The sequence below is a fragment of the Notolepis coatsorum genome, assembly GCF_963971535.1.
Source record: "Notolepis coatsorum genome assembly, chromosome: 15".
Lineage (NCBI taxonomy): Eukaryota > Metazoa > Chordata > Actinopteri > Aulopiformes > Paralepididae > Notolepis > Notolepis coatsorum.
In genome coordinates this window covers 101,283,566-101,300,725 of record NC_140179.1, presented here as the reverse complement: position 1 = coordinate 101,300,725, position 17,160 = coordinate 101,283,566, and the positions used below count along the sequence as shown (strand labels likewise).

The window sequence follows — 17,160 nt, the reverse complement described above, 5'->3', positions numbered from 1 at the left end:
CAACTTGAACTTGACTTCGTGCTTATGTCTACGCACAGCTCTGAGCATGCTTAGCTGACGCCCAGTGGTAGAATATCGTTACTACGGCATAAGCGCTCCTCAGTTCATGCATTAGTTTCAACGCGGAAATAAGACACTGGCGCGTGTTCTGTATGACCCCCGTAATTCATTATAGTTCATTGTGAAATAGCGATAGTAGTGTAATTATTGTCAAACCCTAAATAGCATTAATTTCTGAATGTAGGATGCAGGATGGTTAACGTTGCATTTGGCCGATAAGTTGTTGGCTGATAAGGAACGCATGACTCAAGCCTAATCTTATTTAATTAAATTGTAATGTTATTATATCTGTCATCAAAATATCACTTAAATGCAGGTGATCACGGTTATCCACTGAAGCCATGCGTGGCTAGAATCGTCCCTGACCAACAACGACCCAATTGGAGCGCAGATTGAAAGAAAATCAATCAAGAGTTTCAATATACCCAGGTGTTCTGTATGACCCGTAATTAAATTAGCGACATGAGTGTAATCGTCGGCAAACCCTATAAATTACATTTGGAACATGGATTTCAGAATGTATTCACCATGGATAACGCAGTCCTTGCATTGTTGCATGATTTGGCAATGGCCCATGGTGCGCTCCGCAGGGAGCGCGTCTTCAGGGACAGGGCAGACCTGTTTGCCGAGAGCACAGAGTGGCTCATGAGCAGATTCCGCTTCCCCAGGCAAATCCTGCTCGACCTGTGCCAGAATCTGGGACCCGCATTGGAGTAACAGTAAGAAGCATTTTGTATGAAAGTATTCTGTACTTCTGTATGACAACTATTAAAGAAACTTGAAACTTGAGCGCCAAACAAGGCGCACACATGCCATCCCCGTCCACATCCAAGTCCTCTCCACCCTGGGATTCTTGGCCACCGGGACGTTTCAGCGGGAGATCGCAGATCGCTCGGGCATCTCCCAACCCTCACTCAGCAGGATCATGCCCACAGTGTTGGATGCCATCATGTCCCTAAACCCCCGACTACATCAAATTCCCATACACACACGCACAGCAGGTCGAGGTCAAGAGGGCTTTCCACACCATCGCCGGTTTCCCCAACATAATTGGAGCAATAGACTGCACACACATAGCCATCAAAACACCATCACAAAATTAATTCAATTACGTTAACAGGAAGGGGTTACACTCGGTAAATGTCCAAGTGATCTGCGATGCCCGTTTGGCACTCCTAAATGTCGTTGCCCGGTGGCCAGGAGGAACCCACGACTCGTTTGTGGTGCAGAACAGCTCTGTGGGCATTAGTCTCCAGGCTGGGGTTGTTGAAGACGGGTGGCTTATTGGTGAGTGTTACACATTTAGGCCTATATTTAATTAAATTGTAATGTTATTACTGGTATCTGTAATTAAATTATATCTCTTTTAATGCAGGGGATCGTGGCTATCCACTGAAGCCATGGCTGATGACGCCGCTGACCAACCCCACCACCCAACAGGAGCGCACCTATAACCGGGCGCACGCACGCACACGAGTCACCGTGGAGCGTGCAATTGGTCTCCTGAAGGGTCGGTGGCTCTGCCTGTCTGGCACGGGGGGCACACTGCAGTACCGGCCTGAAAAGGTTTGCAACATCATCGTGGCCTGCAGTGTGCTCCATAACATGGCCATCAGGCATGGCATCCCGCTGCTAGACCCAGAACTACCTGACGACCCCATGCCAGACGTGGAACAGCCACCTCCAAACGCCACTGGAATGCTGACAAGAGCTAGGATCATAGAGCAGTTTTGAGTAAGTCTACCCCATGCACTGTAAGAACTGAGATTTGGGTTAATTCATATTAATTAAGTAATCATTAGTAACCTATACATAAAAAGAAAAGACTGTCGTTTGAAATCGAATTGAGCCGATTAATGAATTGGAACCATTTCTGAATTGCATTTTACAGTTTTAGTTGAATAAAAGTAGCTGACAGTTTAAAAGTGACCAGATGACACTCAGTTTACCGTGCATGCAGGGTATCAATCAAACTTCAAAAGAACGGAACGAAAAAAGGCATTCATCCAGCTAATAATTATTTAATTATAATAATGACACCAACGCCAAAAGTGGTTACGGTCTTTATTTATCCTTTTCAGCAATTTTCTGGAGACTGTCACCGATGCCCGACAGGACCGCGACCAGCTGGGGCAGGTACTCAGCCAGAGTCTGGCGTGTGAGCCTCTGCTCGTCCCTCATGTCGCTCAGGAGGGTGATGGTGGTCTCCTGATTGGACATCACGGCCCCCGTAAGGACCGGGTCAGGGTGGACCCTCTACCCCCTGCGCGCCGAAGGGGGTCGGCTGCAGGACGCCTCCTGCTCCTCCTGGGTGTCGACGGGATCGACGGTCAAGAGCAACTCAGCCGAGTTGCCTGTGCTGTGGAATGAATAGGCAATTTAATTAAGATTCTTGTCATGTTCCTCAATAAAATCGTTGACGACAAAGTTATTTCTATGCCAGTCTTCTTTACTGATGTGACAATTCCTGTATGAAATGTGCTATACAAATGAAGTGTATATTATATTATTACCTTCCACCTGTTGGCTGGATGGCCCAGCCACATCGTAGGTGTCGGTGTCGGTGGTGCGTACAATGCCTCCCACCATCTCGTCCCCGATGATGCTGGCAATCCGCATGTCCAGCGGGGACGGCTCACTCTGACTCTGAATTGAATTGATTGAAAGACTGTATTAACAGGTTGCAGAATGGGTACAATACAGTACAGCTCAATACACACAATTGTTAAGGGGATGCAGATCAGATAAATACTTTCGTCTTGTTTACATCAGGGTCCCCCATTTTCAATTCATCAAAACAGATATATCATATATGATTGACATACGACATACCTGCCCCCCGCCAGTCGCACTGGCATTCTTCCTATAATCGGCCAGGCGCTTCTTAGCCGTCAGTTTCACATCAAACCATTTTTTTCTGATCTCCGCAACAGTTCGCTGCTGCGGGGAAATCGAATTCACAGCGTCGGTGACTGCCTCCCACGCAACACTCTTCCTCTTGGTGGTTATGCCAAGGCTGAGGGAACCAAAAAGTATCCCCGCCTTGGCATCCACCTCTGTGATGAGGACTTCCACCTCAGTCTCGGTGTAATTGCGTTTCATGTTTGGTGGGGCCGTCACTGAGGTCATTCTTTCCCTGGGACATCTTCACTGGACACAGCTCTGTAAAGTCCATAAGATCATAATTTAAAGCAGATGAAAATGTTCAGTTAGGCTGTATGGATAGCAATTGTACACTAGAAATGTAGTAATGTAAATATATAATTTAATAAAGTCTGTAAACAAAGTTGAAGGTTTCTCCGCTCTCTTTTTGTCTCTTACACATGCTTGTTTTGATTATGTAGGTGGGGGGGGGGGGGGCATCTTCATCTTTACTTTCCTGATATGTCTCTCCATTCTGGTAATTTCAGTTTGCCGTCTCTCCTCTTCCCTTTATAGGAATTCCTCGAATACGTTTTTATGCTCCTCTCTTACACATCTTTGTAAACAAACTACTGCTTTCTAGCGCTGCCTCCTTAGCATGGCATGGCATCCAAGGTAATAAAAAAAGTCAACCAACGAACTAAATTCTTGTAAAAAATTGCAATGAACTGACCGACACAATTGACAACTATAAGCAATGCAATGCTCAGAGAGAGAGAGAGAGAGAGAGAGAGAGAGAGAGAAAGAGAGAAAGAGAGAGAGAAAGAGAGAAAGAGAGAAAGAGAGAGAGAGAGATCAAACCAAATCCAATGTAATAAAGAAAGTCAACCAACGAACTCGATTCTTGTACCGGATCTCCTCGCTGGTAAACAAGAATACCCTGAAGACTCTGGCAGGAACACTCATTCAAAGGTACTACGACTATGCTTGCACCTCATGGTACCAAAGCACATCAAAGGCGCTAAAAACAAGAGTTTTACGGCGGACGGCCACCATAATTGGGGCATTTACCGCCACCTACCGACCCGGAGATCGGGCCAGTCTTCCAGTCTCCCCTCTCTAACCCCTAGTCTAACTACCTAACCTACAAAACAACTTCCTACAACCACACTGTTCACCATCCCTGTCAACCTCCATCTACATTATACTATATACCCCACTCTCTGAATCACGTATAATTCAACTTTCTATCTAACTTCCAACTCTGACCCTTTCCCTCAAACCCTATCATACACCCCCACATTTCTCAAAAAAAACCATCACCACCCTCACCTTATCTCCCCCTCCCCCACTCAGTATTTCCGATATCTCCAATTCCCTAACCCCCATCTCCCTCAATCTTCCCTCCATCTCTCTCCTCTGCACCGTATAAGCCCTACACTAACAGTACATGCCCCACTGATTCCTCCTCCTCCTCACACCCCTCACAGAGCCCACTCTGATGCTTCCCCACCAGCTTCAGGTTTTTATTAAACCCAATGCCCCAGCCTCAACCTCATCCACACTATTTCCTCCCTCCTATCTCTCAAACTACCCCCCTCCCGACCCCTAACACTGCGTTGGACCTGAAAGAAGTGACGCCCTTTTACCCCCCCCTCCCATCTCTCCTGCCACATCTGAACTGCCCTCTCCCAAATCATCCCCTTCGCCTCAGCCTTACTGACCCTGACCTGCATTTCCACCGCCCCCTTCCTCAAGGCCCCCTTTGCCAAATCATCCACATCCTCATTTCCCCTCACTCCTACATTCCTACATGCGCCAGGACCCACAAAAATCTCACCTCTTTCCCTCGGCTCACACACCTAGTCACACTCATCAAAACCTCATACAGCAAATCCTGCCGGCTACTGGATCGAAAAGACCTCAGGCTAGCCAACACCGATGATGAATCACTACACATCACCACCCTCCCCACCCACCTCAGCGCCACCAGCACAGCCACCATCTCAACCGTGTACACACCCAGACCGTACGTAGTCCTCCTGCTTACCGCCACGCCCCTCCCTGGGACCACCACTCCAAACCCTGTCACCCCAGTCTCCGGATCCTTCAAACCATCTGTATATACCGCTGTAAAGTCCCCATACGATTCATGCATCAATCCCTCACAAGCACTAACCACCTCCACCCTCTCCCCTGACCTCTTCACTTCAATCATCCTCCAATCCACCTCAGGCCATTCTAACATCCACGGAGCCACGGCTGGATATACCACCAAGGGGCTTATATTAAGACCCCCCACTCCAAACTCCACCGCCACTCCCTGCCCCACCCGGCCAAAATGTTGCTTCTTACCCTTCCCATTCTCCCAGCAATCCCTCAGAACCCCCTTAGTCGGGTGAGAGTCCCCATGTCCCTGCAGACTCGCCCAATAATTTGCCATTAACTGCCTTCTCCTAATCTCCAAGGGCATCTCCCCATCGCCACCTGAAGAGCCTGAACCAGAGTGGACTTGAAAGCCCCACTACAGATCCGGTCATTTCAGTTTGCAGTCTCTCCTCTTCCCTTTATAGGAATCCCTCGAATCCTCCTCTCTTACACATCTTTGTAAACAAACTACTGCTTTCTAGCGCTGCCTCCTTAGCATGGCATGGCATGGCATCCAAGGTAATAAAAAAAGTCAACCAACGAACTAGATTCTTGTACCGGATCTCCTCTCTGGTAAACAAGAATACCCTGAAGACTCTGACAGGAGCACTCATACAAAGGTACTACGACTATGCTTGCACCTCATGGTACCAAAGCACCTCAAAGGCGCTAAAAACAAGATTACAAATAGGGATGCCCCGATCACGTTTTTTGCCACCGATACCGATCACCGATCGTCGTGAGCCATATCGGCCGATACCGATCCGATCGTTTGATTAAATTTTTTTTTAATTATTTTATATAAATATATATTTTTTTTTTATAAAATATATATATTATATAATTAGACTTGCACTTGTATTATCTGCGAGACATCGCCACCACGCAACAAGCTCCACTGTCTGTGTGTACTCGAGTAGCCTCCAGCTACGGCCAGGATTCTCCTGAGCTGCAGCTGGACCCTATACTCAAGTAGCCTCGAGCTACGGCCAGGATTCTCCTGCGCTGCAGCTGGACCCTATTGGTATAACGTTACTGTGGAGTGTGGTCATATCACATTCAACATGCCCTCAGCTCGAATACGCGTCGAATCAGTGTTATAAGACATTGATATCAGGAGCTATCTGTAGCTACTGCTAGCCGGATATATAACGTTAATATTTAGTATATTTTAGTTCAATGGGACATTTAGTTTTGAACAGTGAACTAACTTGCGCTAACGTGAGCTAACAGAGCTATCATACACGTCTCTACTAGACTATTGCTGGAGCATTTGTTGATATCATGAGCTATCAGTAGCTAGCCGGCTAGATACCGTTCGGTTAGACAATGCCTCATCATGTATTAAACTAAAAGTGAATAGTTGACAGGGTCATTTTGTAACGGTAGCTAACATTAGCTCATGGAGGTCCCAATAGACTAGACTAGACCCGTGTTTACATGCGTGCGGGAGGGGCTGGACTCGAGAGCAGACGCGCAGCACTGTGTGCAGCTCCCGGTGTGATCGGTTTTGACGATCGGCGAAAATAAAGCATTATCACCTATCACCGATCGCATATTTATACTGATTATCGGCCGATAACGATCGGTGGCCGATCGATCGGGGCATCCCTATTAATAACCGGATCAAGATCGCCGATCGACTCTGCAGATCTACCCGACTCTGTGGAATCTGCAACATGCAATACCGGTCAGATCCTCTTAGGGGCGCCATCGCTCCACTGCAGTATCATTGTGGGCGAATGGATTTCTTTATTTTTTTACCCTCCAACAGAGTATCATTACTCTGATCCCAAGCGAACATCATGCACTGTGTATCACGTTTCAAATCACAGATCTCACCATGGAATAAGGGGATTTATCATCAACCAATGGACATATCGATCTACCAGATGCCGGTCGATAACGGGGAAATGCTGTAGGGTATCCCACGGGCTGACGGTAAGACCTTATTCACCTAAATTACAGCCGGATTAGACATTGTTGTGAGACGCAAGCATTCGATCAGTGAATGTGGCTACTTCCACGAACACTCTATTGGTAATCAATAATACTAATCGACGTTCCCCTTTCATCCATAGATGCTATGGGATAGTCCGGATGATAAGCAGTTCGTGTTATTTCATTTGCATATATACAACAGAAATGCTGTTGAATATAACGTTAGTAGCCTTTAGCTCTATAAGTAGCTTTCCAGAAAATATATGAGACGAAATATGCGATAAAGCTTATATTCACGGCGCTATAAAATGACAACCTATTGGTGGATTTTTTTTTCTTTAAGCCATTTTGAAGGGACTCTTTATGAACTCAAGTGACAATGAGAATGGACAGATAGCAATACTATGAAGTATAGATATAGCTCTACAAAGACACATCGGTTTGTTGACAAACCTTGGTCCTCTAGCGCCATATTAGACGGCACCGAACGGTCGTCAAAGTGTTAAGGGCTTTAAAAACAAATAGGAGAACCTTAAAATCTATCCTGTAGCGTACTGGGAGCCAATGAAGGGAGGCAAGGACAAGGCAAGGGTGGTCTCTCTTGCGGGTTCCGGTCAACAGTCTGGCAGCAGCGTTTTGTACCAGTTGTAAGCTGGACATGGAAGACTGGTTAATGCCTATATAGAGGGAGTTGCAGTAGTCTAATCTAGATGAAATGAAGGCGTGGATGACTCTCTGAAGGTCTGCAGGGGAGAGAAGGGCTTTGAGTTTGGCAATGGTGCGTAGTTGGAAAAAACATGCCTTTACCACTGAGTTCACTTGTCTGTCAAATTTAAATTGTGGATAAAAAATGACACCTAGGTTCTTGACATAAGGCTTGACCATTCTCAATATACCACATAAACGCACAAGTGTACTAACGTGGCTAAAGAGGAAGCAAGTGGATCTGGCTTTGCTGAGTGAAACTCATCTTTTATTGGCGGATAATGCAAAATTGGCAAATAAATTTTATCATAACATAAGTTCTTCTTCTTTTGGCACCAAGACCCGAGGGGTAGCCATAGTGGCGAAGAAAAATTTGAATATTAAACTGTTAGATGTGTGGTCTGATGCAAATGGTCGAATCACTATTGCTAAAATAGAATGCTCTAACCGGAAAATTGCGCTGATTTCTGCATACGCCCCTAATTTGTATGACGCTAACTTTTATGCTGCACTAACTTCAGCTATGTTGAAACTACCTGATTACTCTTTAATAGTAGGAGCTGATTTTAATGCAGTTTGGGATCCATTGATCGATAGATCCAATCACACGGAAAACTCTGATCAGAAGCAAGCTACCACAGCCCTACAGGCCTGGTCTAAGGACACAGGGGTAATTGATATGTGGCGTTTGCTCAACCCATCTGCGAGGGATTACTCCTTCTTCTCGTCGAGACATAAGACCTCTTCCAGAATTGATTATGTTTTTTTCTTCCCCACATCTCTTTGATAGCTTTGATGTTGACTTAGTGCCCATAGCACTCTCAGACCACAAAGGTATCCTCCTCAAAGGTTCACTCAGTAAAATAACATCCCGTGCCCCTAGATGGCGTTTTAACTCAACACTTCTGAAAAACGGAGAGTTTAACTTGCAATTTAAAGAGAAGCTCACTGAATTCCTACAGTTTAATGTTGGCTCTGTACAGGACCCCAGAATCCTATGGAATTCGGTTAAGGGATTTATCAGAAGTAACACTACTCTCTTTGCATCTAATCTCCGCAAGGGACGTCTCTCCAAGCTAGAGGAACTGGAAAAGCTTCAAGCCATGTTGATCTCTTCCTTGCAGCACAACTACTCTAATCGACTGGAGCTTCAAATTAAGGTAGTGAAAAAAGAGATTAACTCTATTTTAAGACAACAATCTGAATTTCAGATGCACAGAACAAGACAGCACTACTACTTTCACGCCTCCAGGCCTAGTCACCTATTAGCTATGAAGATACGTGCCAGTGAGCAATTTGCGGATATCCCTTCCATTAAGAACCAACAGGGGGAGGTAACCACCAACCCAAAAAAGATTAATGATACATTTCGTTGTTTTTATTCCAATCTGTACAAGTCAGAGGTGGTCTTTGATCATACCAAGCTGGAGGATTTTCTTGATCAAATCAATCTACCACAGATCTCAGAAGATAGTGCTAGGTTGTTAGCTGCACCTATCACGCTGGTTGAACTTAGAGAGGCGATTGCGGATATGCAACGGGGCAAGGCTCCCGGATGGGACGGCATTCCACCGGAACTCTATCTTGCATTCTGGGATGTACTCGGCCCCTTATTACTCTCAATGATCTTACACTCAATCAAAGAGGGCAATTTTTCTAGAGATGTCAATATGGCGCTTATATCTGTTTTACTCAAGAAGGATAAGGACCCCACCGAATGTGGCAGCTACAGGCCCCTAAGTCTCCTCGGAGCCGATCTTAAGCTATATGCCAAGGTTCTAGCCACCAGACTTCAAAAGCACATGACATCTCTAGTTCACCCTGATCAGACCGGCTTCATAAGAGGCCGCCTGGTTACTGACAACATCAGACGGTTACTGCACGTGATCAATGCCAGCAAGGATATTGCAGCCCCTACAGCGGTCATATCCTTGGACGCAATGAAGGCATTTGACAGATTGGAGTGGTCTTACTTATGGGCAGTTCTCAGAAGGATGGGGTTGGGTGAGGGTTTCATTCATATGATCAAAGTATTATACACTGAGCCTTCGGCCATGATCTTAACGGGAAAGTTCTGTTCGCCACTCTTCTCTGTCTCGCGTTCTTCTAGACAGGGTTGTCCTCTTAGTCCCGGACTCTTCGCTTTATCCCTCGAACCCCTAGCTCAATACATAAGACAATCCCAAATTATGTCTCCTATTTCAATTCAGGGCACACATCATCATATTAGCTTATACGCAGATGATGTACTCCTGTTTATGCAAAATCCCTCCATCTCTCTACCTCATCTGCTCGGCGTGATAGATGAATTCGGCAGCCTGTCCGGCTTTAAGATCAACTGGCCAAAATCTGCTTTTCTTCCACTTAATGAGCCTGCGAAGGCTACCATCTTACCGGCAAACATGCTTATGGTGGAGCACTTTAAATGTCTCGGGATTGAAATATTCCCCACTATAGGCCAGACGGTAAGGTATAATTACTCCAGCTTGGGTGACAGGATTACGAATGACTTTAACAGATGGTCCAAATTAAAAAATTCATTACAGGCCCGTGCGTCAATAATTAAAATGAATATTTTACCCAGAATTAACTTTATCAGCTCCATGCTCCCGTTACCTCCTCCTGTTGGTTACTGGCAGAAATTGCACTCTGCCTCGTATAAATTCGTTTGGAACAATAAACGCCCGCGCTTGAAGAGATCAACTGCCCAAAGGAGTAAACTCGATGGGGGCTTAGCATTTCCAGACTTTAAATATTATTTTCAGGCTTTCTCTCTGAGACCTTTGATCACTTGGTTTGATGCTCAAGCAGCTGTATCTTGGCGACCATTGGAGGAGAAGTTGGTGTCCCCATATAGACTTCAGGATATTGTGTATACCAACATATCAATTAAACAATGTAAATTAAGATTTGGCCCTTTAATCACACATGTGATCCAAACTTGGCGTGACACTCAGAAAGTGGGTACAAACCGCCATCAATGGCACACGCATTCCCCTCTATTTAATAACAATCTTCTCCTTATTGAACAACAACCTATTAGGTACCCTAGATGGGAAAAGAAAGGTATCCACACATTGGGGGATATCTTTGATAACTCTGGCCTCCGATCTTTCCAGGATATATCCAACGGATATGATCTCCCCGGAACCTCCTTTTTCTTTTATTTACAAATAAGAGCAGCTCTGAAGGCTCATGGCGTGCCATGGGATGCTCCACTAGTGCATCACCGCTTTCACAAGTTCTTTTATGACAAGGAGACATCGAGAGGCTTTGTCTCTGACTTTTATCGCCATTTACTCATGACCTCGTATAAAGAGCTCCCCCTGGATACGATTTGGAGAAAGGATGTTCCGGAGTTGGATGTAGATTTTGATTGGGATGCAGTCTGGGAAAATGTTCGGTTATCCTCACACAACCCAGATCACCAACAGATTCATCTGAATTTTATTCACAGGACTTATTTAACCCCTAGACGATTGAATTCAATGGGTCTCAGACCTGACTCTCTGTGTACCTTGTGTCCAAGTGGCGCCACAGGTACATTTATGCATATGTACTGGGAATGCCCTCCTGTTGTGATTTTTTGGGAAAATGTTACATATCAGCTCTCAGACATTTTCTCTCTAACCATACCTGTATCTCCTTCTGTACTATTACTGAATGATCTCTCTAAATTACCGACCTCTATACAGGTGAAAAAACTAATTTTGGCCGGCCTCACAGCCGCAAAAAAATTGATTGCCTCACGTTGGTTTCATCCAGATAGACTCTGTCCAAAGGTATGGTTTCTCACCTACCTTGACGTGATCTATTTGGAGATATCCACGGCACGTGTTATAGGGGTTAGGGAATCTGATATCGTAATTTGGTTGGCTACAGTGGCAAAGTTGAGGGAACGCATATAAGTTTGGAAATGTTTGTTTAGATTCTTTTTTTTTTTTTTTTTTTTTTGCTGAGTGATGTATTGTGATGTATTATGAGTGTGACTCATGTTGAGGTCCTGGGGTGAGCGGGGGGAGGGGGGGGGGGGGAAGAGAACGAGCGAGTGTCCATGTTAGGATGATCACTGTACAGTTGTATCAGTAGTTGTCTTGTCATGTGGTGTTGAGTAAGTCTTTTTATGTATTGTTGTTGTTGTATTGTGATATGTTTTGTTTCATGTTGGAAAAAAGAAAAGAAAATAAAAATATTTGATAAAAAAAAAATAAGGCTTGACCAGGGAGGACAGGTTGCCAAGGCTGTTGGTAAGGGTGGTGACAGCGTCTGGGGGACCAAAGAGGATTATTTCGCATTTGTTTTGATTTAGTTGTAGAATGTTTTGTGCCATCCAACATTTAACATCATCCAGGCAGGATATGAGACTGTTAAGTAGAGACTGGTTGTTAGGTTTCAGGTAAACGTAAAGCTGTGTGTCGTCAGCATAACAGTGAAAAGAGATGTTGTGCTTCTGAATGATTGAACCAGGGGGTAGCATGTAAAGGGAGAACAGGATCGGGCCAAGGATGGACCCTTGCGGGACCCCACAGGAGAGGGAGGTTGAGGGGGAGGAGCAGTTGGCGATGTTGACAGCAAAGCTTCTATTTGTGAGATAGGAGGAGAACCATGCTAGTGCAGTGTCACTGACACCAACCACATGTTGGAGATGATCTAATAAAATGGTGTGATCAACAGTGTCGAAAGCTGCACTGAGGTTAAGCAGCATTAAAACAGAGCAGTCACGGTTGTCAGCGGCGAGGAGTAGGTAATTTGACACTTTACACTTTGAATGCCACCCACAAGTTCTCGTGTTATTACCCCCCGGGTTGAATGCCCACTCACAGGAATATTCGTTTTTTTCTATTTTTTTTTAGTGATCTTAAATCATATTTCATCAACCGAGTCGACCGTTGGAAATTCAGGTACCTCAGGCGCTCAGATGTGAAAAAAGCGCCCCCTATCGTCTCCCAGGTGGTAATTCACCCTTTTGGATTGAACTCAATGCAAAAAAAAAAAAAAAACCTGCACTCCACATTTTACTTCTCACTCACGCAGCCGGCATCTACCAGCTTCATGCTGGACTCTCGGAGCCGCGGGGAATATGTGTTTTACTGTATACACGTTGAATCAATAAAATGATTCATTCATAAATAGGCCGACAAATGACAACATTCTAGAATATTCCAGAAAAAGGCGATTATCAGGGAATCTCTTCTTTTCAGTGAAACAGAGTGCTTTTCAGAATGGTAGAACACGAAAAATGAAGAGATAAAAAAACAATCTGCTTTGACAATGTTGACTGGAAAACGAGTCTTTGATAAGCGACGGGCAGATTAGACACATAGCCATAATTTAAAACATAGATTAGGCGATATTAACGTTAACATTGGAGTGGATGTGGGCATTCAAGGGACTAATAAGAAATTACACTTGGGCAGTGAAAGTGTTAAGGAGGGCTGATTTTGTGCTATGGCCAGTCCTGAACCCTGACTGAAATGTCTCCAGGATGCTGTTCTGGTGCAGGTATGGAGACAATTGGCACAGAACAACCTTTTCGAGTATTTTTGACAGAAAAGGAAGCTTGGAAATGGGCCTGTAATTACTGTGCTGGGTGGGTGGGGTCAAGGTTTGGTTTTCTCAATAGGGGCTGGACTACTGCATGTTTAAAGCAGGATGGAACAGTACCAGTTGCCAGGGAGCTGTTAATAATGGAGAGGATGCTGGGACCGGTTGTGTGAAAAACCTGTTTCAGGAGAGCAAAGAAAGTATACCACACTTAGGCCATGTCCCCACGTATCTGGATCTTTTGCCAAACGAATATTCTCAGGCTCCGTTTAAAAATAAATCCTCGTCCACACGAGTGTTAAAAAAAAAAAGGATCCAGACGCAAACGCATAAACGCATATAAATTGCTCCAACAAGCATGCGGGCCAGTAGGTGGCGATAAGCGATATCCCAAATACCATAGTGGTACGAGCGGTCAGGACGACTGAGAAACGATAGGAATTGTCCATTGGTTCACCCAGCCCACATGACCATTCCTAGAATTTCCATTGGCTATATTGACATACATAGATGATAAATAGATAGATATAGCGGAGGATTATGTAGTCGAGAGGAAACAACCAATCTAGATATATCACGATTCAATGCTTTACTTCTGCGCACTGGGCGACGGAGAGATACAATGTCAATGTTGAGATCACAATCTCCTAGCCCCTTTCGTGACTGTGATGCACCGAGTGAATCCACAGTCACTTGCTCCTCAATAGGAAACCAACCTAGATTTACCATGAAGGACTGGTTCTAACTAGGCTTGGGCGGTATGACGGTATACCAGGGTATTTAGAAATCCCGACGGTATTGAAAATCAATACCGTCCATCACCGTCAAAATCACAGATGCGCTTCAGTTTCTATAACAGTGAAACAGAGTTTTGAGTGTAGTGCACACACGCGCCAGCAGAGGGCGAGACCAGTCTAGTGGAGCGCACTGAAATTATGGCAAGGGTTATTAGCCCCCTAACTTTTGATTGCAAAGTCTGACTTTGACCCCCTTTTCAGGAGTTGACCTAGAGCCCACCAAGGTCATGCATATCAAGTTTGGTCAATGTCAGACCTTGCAATACACTGTAAGGCACTGTAAGGCTACTGTCCTGCCTCACTTCCAGTGATGAAGCTAAGCTATGCTAACGGAGCATCTATTCCCAAAGCTAAAATGCACGCACAGAGACAAAAAAGGTATGTATCTTCTTGTCTAACTCCAGGGAAGATGTTAAATAAGCTAATTTCCCAAAATGTTGGAGTTGGGGAACTCCAACATTTTGGGAAATTAGCTTATTTAACATATTCCCTGGAGTTAGACAAGAAGATACATACCTTTTTTGTCTAGGTTGGTGTCCTATTGAGGAACAAGTGACAGTGGATTCACTCGGTGCATCACAGTCACGAAAGGGGCTAACAATCTCCGGATTCTGAAACTAAATATGGCGAGTCCTTATCACAAACTATATATATACTAATAACAACAAGACATTCATTAATTGCATTGTACTGTTCATGTGTGGTGCCGTCGTCGCATATATAAGTAAGGATAGTTTGAATGACATTTCAGCACCAAGTCCACCGAAGTTATTATTACTTCAAAGCGCTACTGCCTATATGGATAAAACAAGGTGTAATAAGGATGTTTTAGGTGGTGGTAGTTTCTCTGTTAGGACATTATAGCTGAAATATATAGCCTAGCTAGCCTATAGTCGGTCTGATATATATATTAGAGAAATAGTAAAGTAATATTCGCCAAACAATCTGACGGGCCAGATATTATTTTACGGCCCGCCACAGTCTGAGCATGCGTAGTGAGCTGTGGCGTCATCGTTTATCTAGAAGACTATGCGTTTACAGTGGCTGCACGGATCCACTGAACGGATATTTTGGAAAATCTTCACTTTAAAATGCGTTTGAGAAAATCTCCGTTTATGTCTCTGAAAACACCCTTTACGTGTGGATGAAAGGCCCAAACGTGGAATAAAATTTGCGTTTGGCAAAAGATCCAGATACGTGGGGACATGGCCTTATAAGACAATCTACACGGATCCACATCTACAGACGAAAGCATTTGACAGCGATGCGACGTCAGATCCGTGTGTGTGTGTGTGTGGCCAGGGACGTGCACAGGACTTTAGAGGGGCAGGTGCTCAAAGGCTGAAAAGGGCACTATACCCGTGTGTGTTTTAACCGAGCCCAATTTTTAAGGGCCCTTTTCGGTCGGGGGGGGGGGGGGGGCGGGGGGCTTTTTATGCTTTTTGGGGGGTTTTGGTGATCAAATATTGAATATTGAACTATAATAATCAGTGCAGGAGCTCACCTATCCTTGAAAGACACTTTTATCACTGACTTAAAAGGCCCACATCTCCATAAATGTTCAGGGGGGAGGAAATAAGTGCTTACCCTACAGACCCCAAGAAGTGCTGTATATTCTGTATTGTTTAATACAAATGCATTTTTTATTCCAATCCCGATTTGTATTTGAGATTCCCAAATCCCATCGGACTTGACTTCTTCGTGTCCCTCAATGAGTGTAATACCAGCATTCAACTGTATGCGCCACAGCGGTTTCTATCATCATCATGCATAAAATATATTGGTCCGCGGAGAGGCACGCTGAGGAGGCCGTGCAAACTGCAATGGAATACGGGGCATCTCTCTCTCTTTACCTAATATTTTAGATTCTATCCTGACATTTTTCAGTTGGAAGGGCAGTCTATATGCGTAGGCAAAAAATAAATAACGTTTTTTTTTAGGGGCACTTTTTTTATGAGGCTCAAAAAGGCAGGTGCTCAAGCACCCTTTGGGCTCTATGTGTGCACGTGTGTGTGTGTGTGTGGCCCCTCACCAGGGACTGCAGGAGATGGAGGGGTGGGGGGCGCCGGTGGGCGGGGGCTCCCTGGTCACCATAGACACCCTGCTTGGAGGCTCCTGAGCAGTCTGGCAGAAGACAGATACGATGAACAAAAATTGAACACTTTCTACGCATTATTGATAAATGATGAGGGCCCTGGTTTTGTACAAACTCACTTAAAGGAAAAGTCCAACATTTTGGGAAATTCGCTTATTTGCCATCTACCCTGGAGTTAGACAAGCAGATACATACCCATTTTCTTGGAGTAGGAAGACGTTGGGAACTAGGCTAATGGAGGAACCTACTTCCAGTGACTGAGGCTAAGCTAGGCTAACGGTGCATTTCAGTTGTTTGGGGGGCTGGCTCCTCATAATAATTAAATAACACAACCCTAACACCGAAATAAACAGGTGTCCCTTATTTCTATTAGTGAAAGATGGCAACCCTAGTCGTGTACTACCAGTGGTGCAGTCGTAATATTGGAACTGGTTACACGCTCCCGCGCACGCGCATACATGTTCCCTCAGTTGCGCACAGAACAGATGATTGTTATGCATAACAATGGAGATCAAGCAGCCCCCCACCTTCTCGTAGGTTCCTATTATTATGCAAAGTCTAGGTGAGAAGTGCCGGCCGCCGGCCGGGTAGCTTTCTACAACGGCCGGGTACATATCATTGCGCGCACTTCTGCCCTGAGTGACACGCCGTGTAACCACTTCTGCCCTGAGTGACCTAATAACACGCCGTGTAACCACTTCTGCCCTGAGTGACCTACTAATAACATGCCGTGTAACCACTTCTGCCCTGAGTGATCTACTAATAACATGCCGTGTAACCACTTCTGCCCTGAGTGACCTACTAATAACACGCCGTGTAACCACTTCTGCCCCGAGTGACCTACTAATAACACGCCGTGTAACCACTTCTGCCCCGAGTGACCTACTAATAACACGCCGTGTCACCACTTCTGCCCCGAGTGACCTACTAATAACACGCCGTGTCACCACTTCTGCCCCGAGTGACCTACTAATAACACGCCGTGTCACCACTTCTGCCCCGAGTGAC

The 17,160-nt window shown here is 45.1% G+C and overlaps 1 protein-coding gene across 1 annotated transcript in view; it reads right to left on the bottom strand.

Moving 5' to 3' along the window:
* The window catches only part of LOC311241574 (nuclear apoptosis-inducing factor 1-like), a 50,124-nt gene extending 33,965 nt beyond the window's left edge, over positions 1 to 16,159 (bottom strand). Inside the window, exons 1-2 of the mRNA XM_084330432.1 lie at positions 16,090 to 16,159; positions 2,893 to 3,222 (exon numbers count right to left, since the gene is read on the bottom strand). Of these exons, the coding sequence (XP_084186558.1) occupies positions 2,893 to 3,189 (297 nt within the window). The 5' untranslated portion in view covers positions 3,190 to 3,222; positions 16,090 to 16,159. The remainder of the gene's footprint in view (positions 1 to 2,892; positions 3,223 to 16,089) is intronic.
* Positions 16,160 to 17,160: the final 1,001 nt, after the last annotated feature.